A 17,886-nucleotide genomic window follows, 5' to 3' on the forward strand; every position below is an offset into this window, starting at 1 on the left:
CTGCATGACAACATAATTTATGAACTAGGACGCAACTCCCTAATTGTCTCTTACATTGTAGAGCTGTACATGCTGTTCACTGCAGTGTTCTACCAAATAAACATTCTCCTCCTTTATGGGGAAAAAAGGTCTGTGTCAACAAGACTTTCCAGCCTTTGATCACATACTTAAATTATATCTTTGAGATGGGTTTCTTGGCAAACACATAAGCAAATGTTTCTCCAAAGTGGACAGTGTTCATGTGTAAATTCCTCATTAGCAGTGGGTGTATTCCCCTTCTCCTCTTCCTAGTCTTCAGTTTAAAATGTTAAGCAAGACTAAGAATGCTGACCACTTAAACAGATAACTTGCAACAGCACCATCGACTTGTCAGAGGGGAGCATCTACCTGTTTGTACTCCCTCTGCCTGGAGCCTGGGAATTAATGAACAGAGAAAAATAAAGCTCTGGCATTCTGAGGAACTTTAAAAACAAAATAAGAAAACAGTCTTGGAATGCCCTTGAAAGAAGAACTTTCCATTAAAAAATTTACCATTTAATCTCCCACCAAACCTGTCTTGTAGGATCGCATTGTATGAAAGTCCAATTCAGAAAAATAAGTTTAAGTTGCAGTTAGGGTGGTCATGGGAACACCGTAACAGTTCTTTTGGTCAGTTTTCAGGACATTTCCTCTGTTTCAGACCTTCCTCTGTAGGTGTCCTTATTATCCCCTTTGTAAGGGAAAATTAGACAGTTCTCAAAGTGAACTGTCAAGTTTTTGCTAAGATGCTTGATAACAAGACTCTTCAGTATTTGCAAAGGTTCTTAAGGTAAAGATGTGATCTTCTTACATTTAAGATGCCATACTAGTTTATTCTCTGTACTCAATATAGTCAAATATTTGGATTGAAATTGTAATTATGGTTAGCCATGTCTGAATTTTTGGACTTTGTGAATGGGGTACCAATCGTCTTTTTTCATGTTGAGTTGGAGAGCTTGATGAGGTAACTGACACTCCTAAAGTTTTCAGATGTTGCTTGTGTTTCCCTGCCCAATATGCCTAATCAGGGGTAGGACTGAAGTGCAGAACCTCTGCCCTTCTGCATGGTATTCTTTGAAATCACAGTTGGTTTTCCAGTTTACAAAACTTGCAATTGTGGTAGAAATGGTTAATGCAAGCTCACAACTCTTTAAAACTGATTAGGTTTGAGGTAGGACTTGGGAGATGGCAAAGCCTAATACTGTGGATATACCAGCAGAGCAACACTTTGATACAAGTCTCACTTTTGCATATGTTTTTTCTACACAAATGTCTGTATACTCACAGGTTCTGTGAGATGCTTCTAACCCAAACTAATTTTTACAGTCTGATCTTTTAAAATTATGTGGATTTTTTTTTTTAATCTTATTAAGCAAAGGAACAGAAAAGTTTAAAGTTTGGTCAGGAATTCATTTGCTTATAGGAACTATTTTTAAACCTGTCTCTTCTAAAATAGAAAGATCACGTAACTTTTTTCATATCTGAGATTTCTGAAGCTTTCTGATAGTAGCGAGGCATTAATATATTCAATATCCAAATGTTCATGACAGCATTGCTTTTGAAGTTGAATGGATTCCCTGAGCTGAATGATAAACATACCTTGTATATGCTACTCAAGAGTCTTCAGCTTCCCCACTAGCATGATGCAGTTTGTCAGACTTAGTGCAGCAAGAAGCTCTTGTACTTGGTTCAGCAGTTTCCTTCTTCCTCCTTACTGTGTCCTGTTCTAGCCTCAATAGAAAATAATCTGTTGATACTGGCAGTACATTTTGGTGATGAAGACCGGACATTGTTTTCCTAAGAAGCACTTAGTTGTGTATACTTGAGTTCATTGCCTTGGTTACGGTTTACAAGGAGGTTTTGTTAACTTTGCTGGCTGAGCTGCAAGGGTGCCAGGATGCCCACAACAGACACAGATGATGAAGTGAGATGCATGTCTAGTTTTTTCTGTTTTCATTACTTCAGATGGGTGTTGCTCCATAGATTTTTATAGACTTTCTTGAACATTAGAAGAACGAGATTATGAACCTTAAAAAAAAAAAAAAAAAAAAGCTGGAGGAACCAAATTTTTCTTCTAATATGAAGTACTTTCCAGCCTTTTTATCCACAAAACAAGACTTGCTTTGCCTGTTCGCACTGTTTGGAAAGCCAGTAGTAAATGTGATATGGAGGGACGGTACCAAATTCTAAGAATTGTAGAATAATTTAGGTTGGAAAAGACCTTTATATGATCATAGAGTCCAACTATTAACCTAACACTGCCAAGTCCACCAAAAGAGATACTACTTGAAGAGAATAAAGAAAATGCAAATACGGTTTCTTTTTTTTGTATATATAAATGATATGAATTACATATGTTGGTGACAGATAGTTTTGGGAGGTGGCTGCTGGTACTGCTTAAGTATTAATACTGGGGTGGGCCAAGCTGGAGCCAATTTGCTCTATGTTGGGGTTTTTTTTCAGTGTTTAAATCTGTCTGTGAAGGTTTTGACTGCCTTATTTTACTCGAGTCCCTGCTTCCATGCCTCTTAACCCCTGGCACAACAGGCCCTGAAGACAAAAGTAAATCAATTGGGCGTGATCTGTGTTGGAGGCTAGGCTTCCATGGAATTTGTTTGCATTTTCAGTGATTCTAGCATACCTTGAAGATGACTCTATGATCTTTCCGTCTTCCTTTTGACACAACTCTTTCGCAGTTATGGGTTGCAGTTCCATGAAACTGATTTTTAGGATTTAGGCCTGTTATTGTGGAGGAATGTGTTGTGTTGTGTGTAAGCATGCCTTTTCTGTGTTTGCATGTTTGCAAAGGTGAGGTGTGAGATAGGAGAGATAAGGAGTCTGTGTCATCGGAAGCAAAGCTGCTGTCCTAAGCGCAGTAATTTTATTTTTTTTTCTGCTTAGAAGTACCTCAGATGAATTTGCATTTAACCTACCAGGTTTCTGAAAATGTCAGCTGATTCTTTTTTCCTACCTTCTAAATCTCCCATTACTTGTTCCTCTTATGCTTAATTTAGCATTTTACTACATGTAACACATATTTCCATTGTTAACATTTTTCTTGCTTAGATATCTATCTCCCTGAATTAATGTCACTCTTGCAATGTCTTATTTCACGTGGGAAATGCACAGACACAAGAACTGTGCACTGAACTCATATTTAGCAGAGCTTCAGATTCTTTGGCTATCTGTCTGAATATGAGAGAGGCATGACTGACTAGATAGACACTGCGTTTTTGAGGGAATAAAAAAATAAAAGATAGATTAATATCCGCTTTCAGACAATGTCATTTAGGTGCTGCGAGTACCCCCCTTGTCCCCCAAGTTACATAGAAGCAGTTGGAATGGCAAGGCCTCTGAGAGAGCTAACTGATGTCAGCTTAAGGATGCTAAATAGCTGTGGTGACCACTTGAGTAACATGCATCACTGGCTTCTCAGATTGTAGCTCAGCTACTGTAGTTAAAGACTGTATGCACTTGCTTTTTATTTAGCGGTGTCTGAAGGACCCAGTGGAGTATGGAGCGCCAGGAGAAAGAAGAGATGAGGAAGAGAATGTTTGTGTGTTACGGAGAATACCTGTTTGTCGGAAATTTGTCAGGACCTGCTTGGAAATCCAAGCAGAACGGGCCTCACTTCATGTAAACTCAATTCAGACATGCTGAAGTGCCTGTTTTGAATGCTGTCAGCTCTGTATTGCTGGAAGATGAAAGTTTGCTGTTATTGAAAAGATCTCCTGATCCTTCAGTTCCTACCCAGTGGGTTGGTAGCACACTTGTGTGTTTGAATTTCTCCTGAGGTACGTATGAAGTGCTGCTTCAGGTAAAGCAAATAAACCCAAACATTTGGGTTTCTACATTGACTTAGAAAATAATTAGAAAAAGGTATATGTGGGGGTGGTCCTCAGTAATTTATGCCTTGTATAGGAAGTGCTCATATGTGTGAGTCCTCCATCTCTCTATGTATCTTCCAAGTGACAGATAGTATAAAAACTGTATAGATTTTCCAGGGAATGTAAGGGGAGGTTAATTCAGATTAACCAAGAAAACCAGAACAAATTGTCTATTTTAAGCTAACATGAAAATATGCTACTTTATCATGCAGAGTTGTTACGATTTACACAGTTAACATAGCTTTTCTTTCCTTCCCTTCTCTGTTAAAACTTCTGCATATAAGGCAAAACATACTTTTGCTGAAGAATTAATTCCCGTGCCTGGCCCTCAGCCACCTTGGGGTGGGCTGCCATATCCCAGAAGTGCTGCCTTCATAGCTGGTTATGATTTCTGGTTTTCTAATGCTTGATACTATTTACTGCACCAAAATTAAATGCTGAGCAGTCTCTGGGAATTACAACGTAACTTCTCTTGGACTCAGGACCGTTCACAAGAGACAGGCTTGCTCAGCATTGGGGACAGAGCAGAGAGGTTGCCAGCCTGAAGGCAGGATCACCCGGCGCTCAGGGAGTGTCTCCAGGCAAGCCAGCCACCTGGGGCTGAAAGCATCACTGCAGGCCATGCCAGGGTCTTCCTTCAGCTGTTGCAGATTTCTGGTGTTCTTAGCTCTTGCTGAGGGAGGATAAAGGAAATCTAGCGGACTAGGAAACTTCATCAGCTGTAAATAATGGACTTAGGACCACATGTTATACTACCTGAATAGGAAAGCGTTTCCTGATCGTGTTCAGTTGGCCTGGTTCCTAATTTCAGTATAAGCCATACGGGGGGATGAAATGGGTGTCTGTTAAACATAGATTTAACTTACAGATGTTTTCTCTATACTGAATGTTGACTGCCTGTGAAGTGTGCTGGGCAGACTACATTGACTGGCTTCCCTTTCCCCTTTTCATTTCCCGTATTTTGCTATGCAGGCATACCTGTCATACCCTCCAGCTAGCAGGTTTATCAGGAAGAAATTTAACACAAGGTTATAGTGTATCATTGAATCTCTGATTCTCAACTTTCAGAGTAGCTTAAGCCTGACTTCTTCTAATTAAAAACCCTAATACCTTTGAGGCATGTGATTATCTTCCTGCCTCACAGGAACATATTATTTCCATGTCTGTTAGTTTCTTTATTTTCATAGGCACATTGGAACGGATTTAAGATGGTTCAAATTTATTTTTTAAAGCAAAGGTGGGTCCTTTACCCTACAATGAAGGAAAAAAATCACTTGTAGGCTCAACAGGTGGTTTTGGACTTTCAGTACTTAAAGTAAGATTTACAGAAATGAGTCTTTTTACCAAGGCCTGCAGTGGTAGGATGAGGGCTGACAGGTTTAAACTGAAAGAGGGAAGATTTAGGCTAGATGTGAGGAGGAAATTCTTCCCTGTGAGTGTGGTGAGGCCCTGGCACAGGTTGCCCAGAGCAGCTGTGGCTGCCCCCTCCCTGGAAGGGTTCAAGGCCAGGTTGGACGGGGCTTTGGGCAACCTGGGCTAGTGGAAGGTGTCCCTGCCCATGGCGGGGGGGTTGGAACTAGATGATCTTTGAAAGTCCCTTCCAACCCCCAAACCATTCTGTGATTCTATGATTTAGGTAAAACCACAGTCTGTTTTACAAAGCTTGCCCTCACTTAAGCAGGGTTTCTCCCTGGCCCAGGGTGCAAGTTAACATCCCTAATGCTTTTTATTTAAAGGAAGCATGTCTGGCCTTTCCAGGGACAGTGGAACGGACATGGCTGGGGTCCAGGGACTGTCAATGAATCCAGTTGAAGTATTGCCCCCAAATGTATAATAGTGCCAGCGCTTCCAAATTAGCTACCTATTGTCAGCAGTATGGCAGCATGTGCTCTGCCAGCAAGACAAACCTGATGCTCCGTACTGGGAGCATCAGGGAAAAACTGAGCTCAGCTGCTGGGTGGAGGCTTTGTAGGGCTCCCCAACCTGCGCCGGCTGACCAGGAAAGGGAGAGAGTGCAGGGTTTAGTTGCTAAGGAGCAACCTGTTTTGCTTGTCTCTGCAACCGGAGAAAATCCGGTGCCAGGAAGAGATGACTCTCGCGTGCTCTATTGTTGCTGCTGCAAAACTGCCAGGGATAAACCGAGCTGCTTAAGCTTCGGTAATTCTCCCTGCCCCGGTGGTTTCCTCCCTGCCCTCTGCTCTCAGCGAGGGGGTAGGTGTGTGCGCTTCGGCTGAAATCAGGGGGAAGCGAGAAATGGCACTAATTTCCCTGGAGCCGCGATTTCTGCCCCGACTGTGCCGTGCATTGTTCTTGGGGTATTGTCCCGTTTAGTGCCATTAAAAAATACTTATGTCCTCTAGTCCTTCTAATTTTTTTTTTCCCCCTTGCTGTGTTTTAGACTCATCCAGCTCCTCACAAGACACGTTTTGAAACGCGGAATGCGCGCTTTTTTTTTTTTTTTTTTTTTTGTTGGTCCAGCCACAGTTCCTGGTTGCTCTTCTGCAGTACTCACTACCTTGATTAGGTGGTTAGGTTTGTTTTGGTTGTTGGGTTGGTTTTTTTTTTTTTCCCCTACCGACCTTTTGCTTCAGTTTTGTTGGTTTTTTTGTTTGTTTGTTTGTTTGTTTTTGTTTTTTTTGTTATTGCTTAGAGTATAATGCTATTTCTTAAAGAATAAAACCACCACCAGCATATCCAGCGTTGATCACCCGTTTGAAATTTAGCTCTACACAACTTGACACACTTTACTGATATAATCGCAGCAAATTAACAACAGTTTCGCGGTTTATTTCTGCGATGCAAATGCTGGTTGGTGTATTTATAAGCATCTGTTCAGCGTTGTTTTCCAGCCTGCTGGGAGACGCAGCTTGGCTACGCTGAGCGGGGACTTGTTCGGGGATTGCTGGGGGTGTTTTCCTCGAGCATAAAAAGGAGGTTTATGAGCTTCTGAAACCACTCTCGGAATCGCTTTCCGCGATACGGGAAGCTCGATGCCCGGCGCCGGTGGAGGTTTCTGGGCTGTCAGGCGGTGGGAGCAGTAACCCCCGGTAACGGAGGAAGGGGACGGAGCGCGCTGCCCTCTGCCGCCGAGACGCCCCGGGCTGAGGGCGCAGCGCCGGCCGAGCGGGCTTCTCCGTCCCCGGGGTCGGCCCCGGCCCCGGTCCCGGCAGCGCCCGCCCCGCCCCGTGGTGGCGGGGGGGGGGTGGCCCGGGCGGCTTCCTGCAGCGCCCGGCGGCGGCGGGAAGGAACGGCCGCGGCCATGGAGGCGGCAGCCGACTGCCTCAGCCCGGCCGCCCGGCAGCAGGTAGGGCCCGGCGGCGGGGCGCTTGCACCCGCTTCGGGCGTGGGGTGGGGTGGTGTTGGGGCACCGGCCCGGTGTCGGCGGCGTGCCCACGGGCGGCCGTGGGCGGCGGGGGCTTTCCGGCGCTCCCCGTGGGGCGCGGAGCGGCTGCCCGGGGCCCGCGTCCTCAGGCTGCCCCTCCGCCCGCTGCCCGAGCGCCGGCGGAGCGCTCTGGGCACGGCGGGGTCTGCGGGGGGCTCGGGCTCGGCTGTAATGCACGGCAGCTCCGCAGCGGTGGGTGCTGGTGTGAGGTACTGGCGGCCGCCTGTGGTAGCCGGTTCTTCAAAGGGCACGGAATTTTCTAAGGCTTTTTGTTTAAAATCAGAGACTAAAACGGAGGCTACTTGCTGCTCGGTTTGCTATGGCAGCAGATCTGCCACCTGAACCTGTTAAATATTTGTTTTCTAAATAAAGTTTCAAAACAGCCCCGTGTGTCCGTAAAACGTTAATGGGTGGATTAGTCATCCGTTGACATAAACTGCCAACTCTCCGGTTCACCACTGTCACTGTGAGCGGGAGAGGAGCTGTTAGATAAGCCCATCATGGGCCTGTCTGTCCAACCAGTAGTGCTGGTACGTGGGTGTTAGCGGGGAATCCTTCTGTTCATGTGTAGGCTAAGGTTCACGAACATGCTGCCTTTTAATACTAATTTGCATTGAAGAGAAAGGTGAGGAGTTAAGCAGGATGTGGACTGAGCAAGCCCTATGTGACTCATAGGCTCATTATCAAATGAATAAGTGGTGCAAAGTATGTTTATAACTCAGATGCAAAAAATGTCAGGTGAATATGCTGGTTTGACCTCTAAACGTCGAAGTCATTCATAGACGCTCTTGTTTTGGCGTTAAGGAGTATGTCGTAACTCATGGAGAGCTCCGGAAAGTCGTTGGTTTAGGTCACTCAGGTGGAGATGGGAAAAACATTGCCATGGGTTAGTAGTTGTTTTAACCAATGGCCGTGTTGGTCAGCTGTGTTACAGGGACACTGCAAATCAGGTGCTGCTTGTCTAAATAGACTTTTAAATTCTTTAGAAGGACACCAAACCTTATCAGATATCTTTTGTCTAATGAAGCATATGACTTACATAAGGAGAGTGAACGGTTGTGTAACATTTGAGGAAAAGCCTTTACATGCAGAATATTGGAATAGGATGTTATCAGTCATGAAAAATTATGCTTGCCCCAAAAGCGACTTGCTGGCTGTATCTTAAGCATGTTGGCAAGAAGTTTAAATCGGCCTGAGAATAGTTACTGCAGAAATACATAATAGTAGTTGCGTACAGTGAGCAGGTGTAATTTAGTCAGTCAGACTTGTGTTTTAAAGTTTCTCAAACAGTGGGATCAGAGAGCTTTCTGAGTATGGTTTGGTACTGGCAAACACTTCAGTCCTCCACAAAAAATATGATACTAACTTTGATTGCTAGTTTTAGATAATTTTGAGTACACTGAAATTAAGGGGTGCCTTGTATAGATAGAAAACTTACGTATGTAGCTATGTGGCAAGTCAACATAGTCATTTTTCACTGCTCAGAAAAGCAGCATAATTTCCTGTCTTTGTTGACCATTTCTTGGGGCTCCCTGTCAAACAATGAACTCTTGGACATTTCATAAGCGAAAAGCACTGAGAATGGACACCTTCAGGATGTGTGTCATTAGCCTATACCTAACCAAGTCACCTAAATAATTCTCTCATCACAGTGATAATGAACGTGCAGCTTCCCTGATGTGGCCGTCGCTTCCATAAGCGTTGTGCATTATATGCTGGCCCTGGCAGCGCTGGCTGTGGGCGCAACCAGACCTCGCCTCGTCTTGATGAGTGGTATTTAAAAAGAGGGTGTGTGGGGGTAACTCCTCAGCAGTTGCAGAGCTCGTACTCCCACTTCTCCCAGCTGCCTATTGCTGCAAACACCAGAAGATGCTTCTCACCCTTTCCAGCTGATATCAAATACCTGGTTTGGGTTTTTTTCAGATGCAGTTGTACTTCAGTAGCATACCAAGTTACAATCTGCTTAGATTTCCCTGTTCAGAGCTAAACGTACTGAACTCCTTAAGGCAGGGTAAAGATCTGCTCCTTGCACAGGACTGGATTTTTATTTTAAAACTGAAGTGACCCTTAAGCAGGGGTGTTGAGTGCTGAGCAAGTGGACCAACAAAAGCAACGAGCACTTTGCAGTACAGCAGTATATTTGTTTGGGGGCTTGGTGGCTTTAAATCATTGTGGGCAACTGCAATAAAGACAAAAACTCAGGATGTATAGTTGTACTATGGGAGCGAGTTACATAAATTAAGGGCATTATTTTTCAGCTGGTGTGCATTTCTGTGTTCATCTTGGCACTGTGGCTGGCATCTCTTCTTGTTTTGCCCACGGGGCTTGACAGAATCCCCTTAGGAGTTGGGGTTTTTTTGTATGACGTGCACAGTATGGCTGAAGCTGCCGGTTCTCCTTGTCAGATGAGCAATAATTCATAAAAGGGAAGTTACAAAAGCTTTGTGATGAGCTCAGTTAGGCTTCATATTTTTATTCTTCTGGTTTTGCCAGTGATCTGTCACTTTTGATTGAGGCCTGTATTGCTTACTGAGTCACAGGTGAATTTTAGATCTTTTTTAAGATCACTTTCTTCCATCTTGGTGATTTCTTATATTTTTTTTATATTGAATCCGTTGCATAGTTTAAATAGTTATTTATACTGGCAACCTTGAGATTTTTGTTTTAGCTTTTGTAGTCTGAATTTCAGAAGTCTGTATGAATTTATTGGAGGTTTCATCATGTGCAGCTGCAACCCTTGCAGGCTACAGTGTCTGTCTCTGCTACTGCCCTTAGAGGTGACTTGGGTCTGGGCTCTGACAAGTGCTTGGGCTGGATGAAGACCAAAGTCATCCAGGCAAAGCCTGTTTTGGTTTAGTCAGCACAGAGAGAGAAATGTGAAGTCAAAGTTGCTGTTTGCAGGGTGTGCAAGAAATCAAGGTATTCATATCACAGGGCTATTAATGTGAAAACGAGTCCAAGAGTGTTCAAGAGTGTGGTTTGGCAAACTCGGATGAATTTAGTCTGCCCCTGCTTTTGAGGAAGAGGTCCATAATAAATCTGACGCTATTATGTATTAATTTAAAAGTCTGTAGGTGACAGTGGAGGTCATATTTTGGATGTTCATGCAGTGTGGCTTGCTGTTGGGGTAGCTACTCCTGTCAGTAGCTTAGCTATGCTTTTGCACAGGAAAATCTGTGTGTAATAGTTCCTGTTTGTCTCTTACACTTGCTGCAGAATTTGCTGGATGTTAGGGTTGCTACCAGACTTTTAGTTTGACTTTGTTAAAATTGTACACAATAAATGTTAAGTGTGGATTCAGCCCTGCCCTGATAGATTTGCTTCCTCTGAGCGCCTGAGTGATGCCAGATTTGTCACCAATGCCACCAGTAGAATATCACAAACATTTGTTTGGGTTAAGTAACTATATCAATTAAAGCATGGTAGAAATAGGGTTATGAAGTCCACAGGTTGATCATTTAGTGACCAGCCTGATTATAGCACAGTACATTTCTGTCAAGTTGGAGAACACCCTCCAAAGGCTTGTGTGTAGCCTCAGAGCAGTAGAGTTTGGAAACACTGAGATGGATATTGGACTTGGGCAGCTGGGAGATTGTTTCTGCTCTTTGGTGGATGAGGACATGCCTGTGGACCTGTGAGTATTTGAGAGCTCTGACTTCTCCTTCCGTGGACTCTAGTGGTCCTGTTGAAATGCCATGTTAAGTCTGTCTTAACCAACCTTACCCGAGGAAGTGAAGTAAACTTTATTTGATGGAAGTGATTGGTTCATGTTTAATCTTTATCTCGGTGCTATTTGTATCACTGATGCCATCAAAGATCATGGCTTATTGTATTGATCAGATCATTGCACTGAGAATTTTTTCTCCTTGTGTATTTCTTGTCACCTGTAGTCTCGTTTTGCTGTGGATTCGAAAACCGTTTAGGGAAGGATGGCCAGTTTATTACAAACTGCCTTTGTCCAGCACAGATGAGCTGGTATTTTTTTTGTCAGGAACCATAATGAAAATTAACTGTGTAATCATCTAAATAGCATCCAGACACTGCTGAGAACATGTTTAAAAATGTAACAGTCAGTTTACTTAGAGTATTTGATGCAGAATGCCAGGCCTTAAGGTAGGAACTAACAGCAGCGTTCCAACATCCGAGCTGAGGTTGCCAAGAAGCCAAGAGCCAGGCTCTTTATGGAGGTGTGTGGCGGGAGGATGAGACAGTGGGTTTTAAATTGAAAGAGCAGGTTCTTACATCATGGCAGAGGGGAAGAAAAAATCCTCACTTTGAGGATGGTCAGGCATTGAAGCAGGAGCCTGGAAAGGCTCGGAGCCACCAACCTTGGAGGTTTTCAAGAGCCAGCTGTACAAAGCCCTGAGCAGCGTGGTCCGAATTTGATGTTGACCCTGCTTTGAGCAGAGGGTGGACTGGAAACCTCTTGAGGTCCCTTCCAGCCTGAACGATTCTGTAATTCTTCATTTAGATATGATGAAAATGAGTTGCTTTAAAATACTAGTGTTCTGGGTGGAATAGCTTCTTGCAAAGGTATGTGCTGATGCCAGAACTTGCTACATTAAAAAAAAGTTCAGGAGTTATTTAAAAGGACCTAGAATATGTTGTTTCTCTTGTTTGTATTGAAAGATACTTAATGATGAAGAGTCATGTAGCCATGGAAATAAAAAGTTTATGAATAAAAAATATGCTTGTTCCGCATGTAAGCTATTGTTAGTCAAAAATACTAAGTGGAAATGGATATTTACTCTTGCATGTCTTAAAGGTTTGCAAATTGGCTTTGCGTGAGGAGGTGGAGGACTGCAAAGCTGAAATAGAATAAATTAGAGACACCCCATGGGTTGGCACTTAAAACAAATGTGTCATACATGTAATCTGTTGTTTACTAGGATGTTACACAAAGTAAAATTAATTTAACTTAACTGCAGGTGGTATTGGTATCTAGGGAACTGGCCAGCCTTGTTCTCAGCGAGGTTAAACATTTTTTTTTCCCCCTTCCATTTTTCAGGTTGCTTCATTTCATTGTATATTGTGCTCACTTCTGGAGAATATATAATTCTGCAGCATACCTAGCAAGCATGTAAATCCTTTGGCCCTAATCATATGAGGAAAACAGAAGGGGAAAGACTTACATGTGTGTGTTAAGCATAACCTCTGAATTTTACATACATGCGTAGAGTTTTTTTTAATGTGAAAGCTCACGTGGTTATTTAAATTCACAAGGATGGTATCTACAATAAATTTAACATCAAAATAATCTCGTTTCTGTCTTTTTCTGGTAGGTGGGGGAGTTAAGATACGCAGTTCTGTACTGTTCGGTGTGTTTTGCTTATGGAGACTTTAAGGTCCTTTGTTCTCCATATGGGAAAAATAGTGTTAATTGTTTGCACTGATGTTATTCTTCACCCAGATCAGGTGTAATTTTCCAGTGTATGTGCAGAGTTAAGTTTGTTTAATTTTTGTGCTGTTACTTAAGACTACTTACAGTTTGAGTGTCAGGATGAAGGAATATTTCTCTCAACTGTAAGGAGTGAAAGGCATGTCTCCTGTTCCCTTTCTCCCCAAAAAATCTTTCATGAGCTGGAGTCCTCGGAGGAAGATACCCCTTCCTCTGGGTATGTGCGTGTTGTGTTTGAACAACTACTCCAAAAGACGGTGGTTGTTACCTAGTATGGTGTGAATTGCCTGCGGCGTTTCTTATGATGAATAGCCCAGAGCAGTCCTTGTCTCTGACACTGTCCTGTATTTACAGTGGTACCAGCTGTGGGACAGACTTACAGTAATGCTTCTTCAGGTACTACAGTTTATTTTCAGATAAACAGAAATGGATCCTGTCAAGTCAGTATCAAACTTGTTGCAGCTGTGATTTCTTACCCTGAGCATACATCTTAGAGCATGTTTATATAGTGAGTGTCATAAATGTTTTCAAACATTGCAGGTAAGTCATAACACTGCCTGGCAGAGATCCTGCCTAGTATTTGCCCAGCAGCAGGGCTGTGGGGTGGTTTTTTTGGACAAACGGCTTAAGGTTGGCAAGTGCTGTTGAAGCCATGGTCCCTTGAAAATGCTTGTAGTAACACATGCCTACAGCCTGGAGCCTGCCATTGTTTGTCTTCATAAGTAATAGCACCTGCAGCGATGGGACGGGATGGTTTTTGGGTGCAAACGTGGAGGTCTGTTCTAGGTAGACCACCATGGGTGTGTTTTGCAGTTTCTATCCAAAGTAGAGCCAGTTACCTTGAAATTCAAGCAACGAACTGGAAAGAGAGCATTGTTCTGTGCAAAACCTGACCCTTTGCTCTTTCAGCCGTGGGCATTTTTACCCACTGAGAAGGTTCTTCTATTACTGCAAGTAACTTTTCAGGCTGAAGTTGTCTGTGTTTCAAGAATTAAAAACTCAGTTCATTTAAACAGAACGTATTTGCACAACAAGGAGCTGCAATAGTCATCAAAAGAAATCTGCCAGCCTACCCGTTTCAGTCTAGGGACAATACGGTAAAATGGGGGAGAATGTAGATAACCAAACAACAGTGATATTTAGGGATTGGGGCTGTTTGTGGTGGGATTTTGTTGAAGATGGGTGATGTGAACTTAAATTTTGGCCTAGTGACTGTGTATTTTGGATTTTGTTGTTAGTGGTGAGAATTTAAGGCTCCTAGTCCTTCCATACACCAGCTTGTGCTTGGTTTTCATTAGCACTTTTCCGTTAGTTAAAAGTTTCAGCCAACCTACTTCTTTTTTGGCTTTTTTTCCATGTTTTATTTTGTGTTTTTGAAGGTTGTGGCCCTTTTCCACAAGTTTGAGTGGTGAATATACTTACAGAAGGGAAAAGAAATTACACCTTCCTTTTTTCTGGTTTTCCGTCTGTTTGGAAGTGCTAGTTAAAGTGTTGGCGTTTTGATTTTCTGTATGCTTGACCTTGATATTATTGCAGTTTTTCATGTTAAATTGGATTCTGTACTTAACAGTAAAAGATTTCAGAAGCAGAGGAGTTGGGTGTAACACCAGAGTGACTAGCTGAGTGATGCCTTTTACTCCCTGCTGAGCTATTCTGAATTACGCTGGGCAAACTGCTCGCAGTCACGCTGTACCAAGCCTGAGCTAATGTTACATTTTTCTCTATAAGACTAATTGGTTTTGCCTGGGATTAAAAGCAAAATATTAAAAATGTTACTGTATAGCACGTTCCAGCACTTCCCACTGGGCTGAAACGAGGAAGCATTGTAGATCTCCCAAGAGGCCCGTTTGTGGTAGATTTCCACTTCAGAGAGGTTTAGACTTGAATACAGATATTTGGAGACTGCGTTAGTGCATTTTCTCAGGTTCCCTACACCCTAGCCTCCATCGTTTCAGCCTTAGCTGTGCATAGTCGTGCTGAACAGCAATGTTTGCCTAACTGCTATTCCCATGTATCTGTGCGCAATGACAGTGATTAGGAAAAATGGCACATAACGTGTTTGCTGTTGGTCAAATTAATTCATCAGTAAAAGATAATCTGCACTGCAGCAGGAAAAAAAAAGAACAAAACCTGCCTTTCTCAAATAAATCTCACTGTTTCCTCTCTATCTATGCAAACACCAATTAAAGAAACACCAGAGCAGTTTTAAGCACAAGTGCTCACCGAGGGTAGTGCCTACACGAGGGTGTATTACCTGCCTGTGAAGCATAACAAGTTATGGAAGGCAGGGCCATTACTTGCAATAGGGAATTAACTCCTACAGGTGTGTTTATAGTCTTGCCGTGTCAAGTCTCCTTATTTCATGTCCTGCTTAACAAGTGTGTTTCACATTGAATTGTCCAGCTTTTATTTCATTGCTGTGTTCCCATTTTCAGGCTGAAGCAAGACTTGCAGCGAAGCGAGCGGCACGGGCAGAGGCACGAGAGATTCGAATGAAGGAACTGGAGAGGCAGCAGAAAGAGGTACAGTCAGGGCTTTGGGGGACGTTTTGATCATCTTCTTTCCCAAGTATGATTTGAGATCCTGGAACAAAGGGTTAATCTATATTTTGTTGAAATATTAATAGTGTGTATGGAACTGAAGTTGATCATAGAACAGCAAATAAAATAGCCTGGAAAAAATACAGACGGTGGCAAGAATTTTATCTTGGTGTAGCCATTATAATTATTCACAGAAAATACTGGTGGTTAGTTAGTAATCGTTTAATATTAAACTTTGAAGTACGCATCTTTGCCTGTGCATTGGGGGGGTGGATTCTTATCGCTTCGTTACAAGTCTAATGAATATGGAAGACTCTTGGCATTTGTATAACTCTACTTGTAAGTCATTTTGCTTTGTCCCTGTGAAGCTGGCATTGTGGTCTACCCTGTTTTGTAAAAATAGTGGTCTGCTGTTGGCAGAAGTAACGATAGAAACTGAACTTGGCAAAACATTACCTTTGCCAGAGTGTTTGGATTAAATGCCTGGTGTAGTCTCCCTGATTATGGAAGAGCTAGTTGTTTTATATTAGCAGCAAAGCTACTGTGCCTCTGCATGTTAGTGTGTGGGAGATCATGGGCTTCCAGTGTAGGAATGATCTTAAAGACCTAAAAGGCTTGTTCTGCTCCTGCTCTGTTTGACAAGTAGGAGCTGCACTAAATGTCACTCTTCTCTGGGAAACAGAACAGCATTTGTTTTGAAGCTCTAGAAGTTAAACTAGTGCTATTACAATGGGGCTGCAAGCATGGGTTGGCACAGGTGGGCTGAACAGAAAGGCTTAAGTCTTGTATTTGTTGATGTGCATTCAGTGAAACAGCAGAGTAGGTGCATCAGGGCCAACGGTAATCTTTTTTTTTTTTTTTTTTTTTTTTTTTTTCCACATAGATTTTGAAGGGAAGGTAAGGAATAAGAAGTTTCGGGTCAGGGTGTAGGAATACGTACTAAAAGTAGATGTACATCTGTCCTTTAGGGTGCAGAGAAGGATTCAGTTTAGCTTTTAAACAGTGAACTGGGATGTGATAGCCGACTAGCATCCGTGCAGGTTGCAGTAATCAACCTGCAAAAAAAGCACTTGGGCAGTGTGCCCAGGCTCAGCTTTGGGCTGGAGCGTCTTGTCTAGTTGAGGCACGTCTGGATGTGTTGTAGCACCCTGTAGCCACAGCAGAGTTAGAGGTACCTGCAAGTACACCAGGAGTAAGTGCTGCGGGGAAGCGTTGCTGCAAGCACAGTGCCTGTGGAAGAGAGGAGCCTTTCTGCTACAGCTGCTGCCTTTTGAAGGATGTTTCTTGCAACCTGGACCACAGTCAGAAGGCCTGGACTGCAGATAAGTGTTGGTACTGTCAAGCTGCCTCCTATGCCTACAGCCTGAGTGATGGGACTTGTCGAGCAGCCTTTGGAAGATCTGTGGTAAACAACCACTAGGTCTTTTGTTTGGGGAGCAAAGTAAATGTGGGTGTCATGGCAGCTGACAGTGGTGTTGCCATCTAATTTGCAGATAACTTTAATGGAGCTGATGACCTCTTTGAAGATTAAAAGCTGATGCTGCAAAGGGTGTCCTAGTAAATTGAAATTCTGGTATGAAAACTAAAGCTTGTGTGTATGCTCCTGCAGTTAATAGCAAAGAGCTAGTGATCTGAAAATGTGTGAAAATTTCTTTGTAGAGATAGAAATTGAATAGTATGGGATGTCGCTCTGAAATACCAAATTCAGTGAAAGCTAAGCCACATATCTACTACAATCTGTTTTGTAATTCGTTGGCATGAATTACATAATGCTACTACACATTTATTTACTATTTTGCAAGCTTGGATATTCTGTAACTTTTTCAATCTCAGCCCCCAGATGCAAGGTAGAACAAGTAAGGATGACTGCAGGAAGTTTTTCATTGCCACAAGTATCTTGCAGAAATAATAAAAGAAAACATAAATATAGAAAATCCCAAGCAGTGATCAACACAAGAGTTTGGCACCTACACCTTCCTTGGAGGAGAACGTACTGTGATACTGGTGTCTGTATAGCTAGTTGTCTGCCATCTTTTCCTTTGCTAACTTCTCAGAGAAATAAATAGCATGTTTCCACTGTTGCCGTGCTGAATAACCAGAACTTAAAGCAAGTGCTCTGCTACTTCAGAAGTCTCTTTAGAGTCAGTTATGGGAGTTAAAAAGCAATAAATAAATTTATTGCATGTGTGTGTACTTGTTCATGCTTAAACCAGTGTACATGCCCTGACAGGCTTCTTGTGGAGCATTGATTACTTGAGAATATATTTACATTGTTGGTCTGGATTAAACGTTTCCAGATGCTGCTTTTACAAGCTATTACTGCGGTGGTATAGCTCTCACTGGCAGTGATGTTTAATGTTTTGGATTTGGACTGAAAATTGTCATTAATCTGGTATTAATGACATTTCTTGATCTTGTGCTTCATTTTCTTAATTTTCAAATAATTGGGTGACTTCTGCATCATGAGTTTACATATGTGATTTAGTTAATGTTCTGCTTGCCATTACAAAAGAAATACCAATGCAAAAGCAACAGGTATCTGAGATTTTTGTTCTCTTATGAGTGTTTCTATAGGTAGAATGAGCAACAACTTCATTAGAAAACTATTAAAATTCCCTGTGCTGGTTCTGTTGGCTAGCCATATCTGAAGAGTGCACCAAA

General features: G+C 42.6%; 1 protein-coding gene across 9 annotated transcripts in view; it reads left to right on the plus strand.

Moving 5' to 3' along the window:
• Window positions 1–17,886, plus strand: part of LRRFIP1 (LRR binding FLII interacting protein 1) — a 114,239-nt gene that overhangs the window by 34,214 nt on the left and 62,139 nt on the right. For 6 of the 9 annotated variants that reach the window (XR_012633914.1, XR_012633917.1, XR_012633916.1 and 3 more), the window contains exon 2: window positions 15,121–15,207. Coding sequence is in view for 2 of the 9 variants with exons in the window: in XM_074910287.1 (XP_074766388.1) it covers window positions 15,121–15,207 (87 nt within the window). In the remaining 7 variants the exon portion in view is untranslated. Of the gene's footprint in view, window positions 1–7,110; window positions 7,210–15,120; window positions 15,208–17,886 lie in introns of those variants that run through there. The other 3 variants (XR_012633915.1, XR_012633920.1, XM_074910288.1) reach the window with 1 other exon arrangement.

The sequence above is a fragment of the Athene noctua genome, chromosome 7 (genome assembly GCF_965140245.1).
Source record: "Athene noctua chromosome 7, bAthNoc1.hap1.1, whole genome shotgun sequence".
Lineage (NCBI taxonomy): Eukaryota > Metazoa > Chordata > Aves > Strigiformes > Strigidae > Athene > Athene noctua.